Source organism: Nannospalax galili, unplaced genomic scaffold (assembly GCF_000622305.1).
Source record: "Nannospalax galili isolate Female #2095 unplaced genomic scaffold, S.galili_v1.0 scaffold1529, whole genome shotgun sequence".
Taxonomy (NCBI): domain Eukaryota; kingdom Metazoa; phylum Chordata; class Mammalia; order Rodentia; family Spalacidae; genus Nannospalax; species Nannospalax galili.
The window spans coordinates 131,360-138,479 of NW_008359069.1; the positions used below are offsets into that span (position 1 = coordinate 131,360).

The following is a 7,120-nucleotide window of genomic DNA, read 5'->3' on the forward strand; positions in this document are numbered from 1 at the left end:
GAGAGAGAGAGAGAGAGAGGTTTATTTATGGAGGTAGGGAGAGCATGGCAAGGGCCCGTGGCCTGGTCAGCAAGGAGACAATCAGTTTAGGTGGAAAACAACCAGGTTGAGGGGGTGGGAGTAGGGGCTTGGGAACCAGAGGGAGGGCATGGGTGCTAGCTACAACCCCAGAAGAGAAAGTTCTGTGTCTGATGCCCAAGGTGGGAGCAGACCATTGTCCTCCAGGTGGAATCTGAGGTAGTGTGTATGTGTGAACCCACCAGAACCCCACAAGCCAGTGTTGAGGCCTCCATTACTGCCTGGATACTTGCACCATTTCACCTGTATCCTGAAGCACCCACCCAGGCCCAAAATGTTGACCACAACATGTTGACCACATGCCTCAACTTTTGACTGCCCTCTGCTCCGGGGCCCAGCCCTCTTCTCACTCAGGTGCTGTCAGAAGTGACAGCAACTTTCTCTGCTTTCTATGTAGAGCTTATCAGGCCTGCTGGTGGGCCTAGACCTGCCACTGCCGTTCCTGCAGCTGCCTGAGCCTGACCAGGGTGGTGTCATCCAGCTCCTGGTTCTTGGCCTCTTGTTCTGCAGGTGGTGTGGCAGAGTGTTTTGAGGCTGCAGGAAGTAGGGTACTAGGGTGCTGCATAGGTCTTGTGGGATCCTACTTGGTCTCCAGGCTGGCTCCCATTTGTCTTTTCCTTCTACAGTCTTATCCAGGGAGTTCAAGATGGACTCTAGGCTCTCTTCCTTCATGATTTCTGAGATTTCCTCCTGGATAGATGCCTGCTTCTGCATCACAGATTTCTTAGACCTACTGCATCATCTCAGACTGAATCTGGTAGAAATGTTTGGAACAAGGGGTGACTCTGGTGGCTGCTGATAGCAACTTCTGAAGAAAAGTTGAGGAATTTCACCCTTTGGTGGTGGTGCCAGGTGGCATGGATTACTGAGACGAGACGTCAAAGCTTCTTTTCCGCAGCCGCTGCCTGCTTAGTGTTGCTTGCTTCAGCCACGTTGAAAAGCTTTTGATTTTAATAGAGCAGTTTGTCTTTTCCCTCTCACTCTTCTTCCTGTTCTCCTTTCCATTCTTGCTTTCAACAGGGTCTTGCTATGTTGTCCAGGCCAGCCTTCAATTCCTGCTACAGCCTGTCAAAGTGCTATAGTCATGTACCACCACACCTGGCTCCAATTTGTCAATTTTTTTATGGTTATCATTTTCTGTGTGCTGTGTGGAAAAACAGAATCATGTAACCAATTGGAAAGCAGTTTGGTAGTTTCTTAAAAGTTAGACATTTGCCATGAGTTCTCTAGTTACTTGAGATATTTGAACAAATTCTAAAGATAGTATCTTTTTTTTTTTTTTTTTTTTTTTTTTTTTTTAAAAAAAAAAAAAAAAAAAAAAAAAAAAAGAGGACGATAAATCTTTCACTGTGATATACAGACATCCGCCTGCCTCTGCCTCCCGAGTGCTGGGATTAAAGGCGTGCACCACCATGCCCTGCTAAAATAAAAAAAATTATCAGGGCTGGAGAGATGGCTCAGGGTGTAAGAGCACTAGCTGCTCTTAGAGAGGACCCTGGTTTGCACCCTACCACCCACATGGTGGCTGAAAACTGTCTATAACTCCAGTTTTTGGGGATCTGACACCCTCTTCTGACCTCCACAGGTACTGCATGACACAGGTTCACTTATATATATGCAAGCTATCAAACAAAGATATAATCTTTACAAATTTATGGTCTTTTATAAAATACTTGTCATTTGAGTCAAATTTGTGTATGATACAAATAGGGGCTATAACAGACAAAAAACAAATTGGTATACTAAGATTCCAGATGACAAGATTTCAAACCTTTTCTTGGAGCTCTCACATTAGTGAGTTTTGTTTAATTGACTCTATGTTGTTTGTTTTGATTAGGAGAGAGTAATTGTAAAGGATATCACTTCATGTAGTTCATAATCAGTCTGTCTATAGAATTATCTTTGGAAATTAAATGAAAAACATTAATAGTTTGAAAATACTGTTGGTTTATTTTCTTTGTTCTTGGACATTCCTATTAAAACAATAGTTCAAAAAATACTCGAATGTTTATTACACATCAATGCACAGGTCCACTGTGGAGGAGGGAAGCTTCATACAGGGACTCACTGTAATTTCTGGAACCAAAAAACATGAAAATCTTTCAAGAGGTTTCAAAGAGTGATTATAACTAACAGTGGGACACAATTTTGCTCAAGGATGTATTATTAACCTACTGTTTTTTTTCTTTAATAGGAAAATAAAAAATATTTCAAGCGAAGTGAACTTGCAAAAAAAGAAGAGGAAGCATATTTTGAAAGATGTGGTTATAAGGTCTGAACTCTAGCTTTCATGTTAAATTGTATATTTCTGAGTTTAAATTTATATGGCTGTTGTTAAATAACAAAATTATTGATCTCTGTTCAATTTATCAATGTTGTACATTAGCCTATAAATGCGAAGCCGTCTGGAGAGGTAGGAGGTTTTGGTTTTGCCTTCTTTTATAAACAGGTCTTGAATTCAGGAAAATCTGTGCATGATTTTTGGCTTGGAATGGTTTGGCTTTCTGTGGACAGCATGAACTGCCTTGAGATCAAAGCTTGATTTTTTTTTTTTTTTTAATTCCTAGTTCTGATACTGCCTTATTTTCACCAGCTCTACCCCTTCTCCCTCACCTTTCCCAATGAAACGGTCTGTTTTTTGAAAGAGCTCAGAACATTATACTCACTCAGCTACAGTTACATTAGCAGTGGTGGTGTTTCTGCTTTCTCTCGAATATTTTAAGCAGTTGATTTTATGCTAGTGTTGTTGATAATTCCTTTTGGGCTCCACATACTTTTGCCTGAAATAACAGTGCATATATTTTTGTTTTAACACAGGATAGCATTTCAGATGCTGCTTATGGTTAGAAACAAATGAGTTGTCTAAAAGGCTTTGCTTGTGTATTTTAGAAGTATGACTGAAACTATCTTGAACTTACCTAGATGGTAATGTTCTGGTGTTTTTAATGGGAGGAGTTAAAGTGTATAAGCTTGGAGAAGTTATGTTTCAGTTGTTCCAAAATAAGTTTAATTTTTGTAGTTTAATTTTAACTCATAGTTAAGAAGGGTTTTATCAAAATAAGCTAAATTGTAAATTTGAAATCAACTTTTTGCTTGTGAAACAGTGATATAAAATAATACTCCTGTGCATGTAATGGAGAAAGTTCTGGAAATTAATTTGTGTGGCCTAGCATTTCTAGAAGAAAGCATGAAGAATGCAAAGGGTATGTATGTGCATCTGGCTTTAGTTTTTAGTGTTGGGAACGGGCAAGTATTAAAGGGTATACTTTTTTAAAGTTTATATTGTATTTTGATAGATTTCCATAAAGATGCTGTCCTAGTTTGTTCTTCATTGCCGTGACAAAACACTCTGACCAGTACCAGCTTGGGGAGGAAAGGGCTTATTTGTCTTACATCTCCCAGGTCGCAGTTCATCAGGGAGCCCAAGATAGGAACTCAGGGCAGGAACCTGGAGGCAGGAGCTGGAGCACAGGCCATGGAGGAACACTGCTTACAGGCTTGCTCCCTTGGCCCCTGCTCAGCCTCCTTTCTTATGCAACAAAGGCCCACCTGCCCAGGGGTGGCGCCACCCACAGTGGGCTGGGCCCTCCCACATCACTCATCAAGAAGATGCCCTCAGATGTGGCCACAGGCCAGTCCAATAGAGGAAATTCCCCGATTGAGGCTCCCTCAACCCAGGTGTGTCAAGTTGACACTAAAGCTATCCAGCACAGATGCTGACTTTATTTGCTTCTAGTTGAGGAAATTAAAAGAAATTTTATATAAATAAGTACTGAGTAGATATTTGGAAAGAAGAGTTCTCATATTTTGCTTGCCCCACATTGTACCCATGCTTAACCTAGGATAAGAATCACCATAAGTTTAGTCTGCTGACTTATCTCTAAATAGGAACCTTTTCCAGTCTTCGTTAAGGTAGGAAAGTACTCTAATGCTGTAGTGCTTTTGCTTTATGTAGATCCTTCCAGTGATGGGAGCAGATTTTTTTTCTCTTACATAAAGGAAAACAGTGAAGCAAAATAATTATTATGGAGATAGTGCTATAATTTGGGATCCAACTGACAGAATGTCTTAGATTTTATCTTTTCTCCAGAGCCATCAGTTGTCATTCTATAACTTAAAATGCTTTTATCCCTTAGATTTGGAGAAATGCTCAAGTTCTTAAAAGGAAAAGTAATTTATTTTCTTTAAGCATCTTTCCTAGGACTAGTAACCATTTTAATACTTGGGCTGATTTAACCTGTAAAACTACTCAATAGTTGTTTTTTTTTTTTTTAATTTCTATTTTACCTTAGTGTCAGCTAGTTAGGATAGACACAACCTTTAATCATAAACTGTCAACATAACCTTTAATCATAAACTGTAGCATCATGAATTATATACTTAAAATTTTTTCTTTTTATTATTTATAATTGTGTGTATGTATGTGCATGTGTGTTGTGTGTAAGTTTGTATACATGCATGCAGGTGCCCTTGAAGGCCAGAGGCATTGGATCCCCTGAAACTAAGAGTGACAGGTGGTTGTGAGTTACCTTATATGGGTGCTGGGAATTGAACTGAGGTCCTCTGGAATAGTTTAACCACTGAGCCATCTCTCCAGCCCATTTTTTAAATGGAATAATTGTTTCTTAAAGTACCTCTTTCTGTTCCTTTGATTTTTATTCCTACTTGTGAATTTTAAATTTATCTTGTGATTAGATGAGAAACTATGTTTCAGTATATTTTTCAGACAACACAGTGAGGCTTCTGAATTGCTGCTGAATTCAGTTTTTTCAGCCTGTGTGACTTGGGCTACTTCCCAGATTTGAGAAAATACATGAAGAGATTCTCTCTCTCTCTCTCTCTCTCTCTCTCTCTCATCAGGTTCCTATGAACAAGAACATTCACTCTGTTTGGGTAGCAAGCCTTTTTTCATTCTTTTTCTACAAGGTTTGTAGCTCAGGTGATAGTCCAGTTCTGTTCCGTATAGCTCTGAGAATTTTTCTATGTGTCTAGTAGAATGAAGGCTGGAATAATATGTTTGAAAAAGCAAGCTAGGAAAAAACTCTGACTTGAAGTGTCACAGATTATGGTTGAAAAGCAGTCCTTTTTTCTTTGGTCTTCAGTTTAAAGGTGAGCAACAATCAGATAACCCTTTAAGACAGTTTTCACACAAAGGAGAAACAAATTTATGTTTCTCAAGAAAAAAATATACTACTTGAGCATCTGGAGAGAGAACGAGTGCAGATCTCAGCATTATTGAGAATGCTTTCCCATGAGCATGCGTTCTACTTGGGATCTTCCTGTGATGGATGTTTGATCAGCTCTTGAAAGCATGTACCATTACCATGAGAGCCTTTCCTCAGAGGATCTATATCACTTTTGAATAAACATACTTAATTTCTGTGACTAAGGTGATAGAATGATGAATATTAACTATATTGTTAAATTTGAATTTTTTCTTTGGGCTATTAATATAGATACAGCCAAAAGAGGAGGACCAGAAACCACTAACTTCATCAAATCCAGTACTAGAACTTGAACTAGCAGAAGAGAAACTACCCCTGACTCTTTCTAGGCAAGAGGTAAGTTTAAATATATTTTGTAGATTAAAATATATTTTAATATATTTAAATCTAAAAAATCTTAACTGTTTGCACAAGTTATATTATTTTCCAAATTAGATGACCTGCTGTCTTAAAAATTCTATACAGCTATGTAGGTTTTTTCATGAATTTATATATCTGCTCCTTTTCTTGATAATATTTTTAATTAAAAAGCAAAAAAACAACAAAAAAAACTTTATTAGTGTTTGGGGAGATGGGGCTATACATGTGAAAGTCAGAGGATAACATTGTGGAACTGGTTCTTTCCTTCCACCTTGTATGAACTCTAGGCCTTGAACCAGGGTCTCCAGGCTTGTGTGGCAAATGCCTTTACCTGCTAAGCCATCTTGGTGGCCCATATTCTTTCTTACTCGAGCATTATAAATGTTAAGTGATAAATATATGCATTCTCAATAAGCATAAATTTGTGTATTCTTAGTAATTATCCTTAAGATTTTTCTTTTCATCTAAATTGTTTTAAATAATACCCTACTACCCTCCTTCCTTATTTTCTGGTACATATTTCCAGATTAAAATTCAGAGGTCAGGGGCTGGAGAAAATAGCTCAGTGATTAAGAGCACTGGCTGTTTTTACAAAGAACCTGAGTTCAGACCCCAGTGCCCACATTGGGTGGCTCACAACCATCTGAATTCCAGTTCCAGAGATGGATCCAATGTCCTCTTCTGGCTTCTGCAGGTATCTACATACAAATGACATACATTCATACACACACAGACACACACACTCTCACACACATAAATTTAAAAATACAAAATACAGAAGTTACGTGATTTTCTGTCTTTTACATAGTTTCTTAATGTCTGTATGATTCCTCATTCTGTACTTGTACCATCGTTTGTTTCTTGAGAAAGGGTTTCATGTAGCTTAGGCACACCTCCAGCTTTGCACTCACTATATAGACTAGGTTGGCGAATCTCACAGGAATCTGCCTGTTTCTGCCTCCTGAGTGCTAGGACTAGAGGCGTGTGCCACACACCCAGCTCAAGACACAATTCTTTAAATTCTTTAATAAGTTGGTCTTTGGTTATGTCATTATTACTAATAGTTGTACATCAATTAAACAATATAATATAAAGGAGAGGTTTTGCCCTCAGTTAAAGAGCTTATATTAATATAGTGAAAAAGAACTTAAAGGCTTAAGTATTTTTAACTGAAGTTCCTTTGGCCTCTAAATTTCTTTTTTTTTTTTTTTTTTTGTCTTTTTGAGACAGGGTCTCCTTGTAGCCCCAGCTGTCCTAGAACTCACTATGTAGACCAGGCTGGCCTTGAACTCACAGAGATCACTTGCTTCTGCCTCCCGAGGACTGGGATTAAGGCATGTGCCGCCACACCCGGCTTCTTTTTTTTTTTTAATTAAATTTATGGGGCTGGAGAGATAGCTCAGCAGTTAAGAACACTGACTTCTTGCAGAAGACCCAGGTTGGAATCCTAGCACCCA

The 7,120-nt window shown here is 38.6% G+C and overlaps 1 protein-coding gene across 5 annotated transcripts in view; it reads left to right on the forward strand.

The window, feature by feature from the left end:
* Prpf18 (pre-mRNA processing factor 18) overlaps positions 1–7,120 on the forward strand; it is a 55,140-nt gene that overhangs the window by 3,614 nt on the left and 44,406 nt on the right. For 3 of the 5 annotated variants that reach the window (XM_029558421.1, XM_008822685.3, XM_029558423.1), the window contains exons 2-4: positions 2,273–2,350; positions 2,465–2,491; positions 5,535–5,639. In XM_029558421.1, coding sequence (XP_029414281.1) covers positions 2,273–2,350; positions 2,465–2,491; positions 5,535–5,639 — 210 coding nt within the window. The remainder of the gene's footprint in view (positions 1–2,272; positions 2,351–2,464; positions 2,492–5,534; positions 5,640–7,120) is intronic. The other 2 variants (XM_029558422.1, XM_008822686.3) reach the window with 1 other exon arrangement.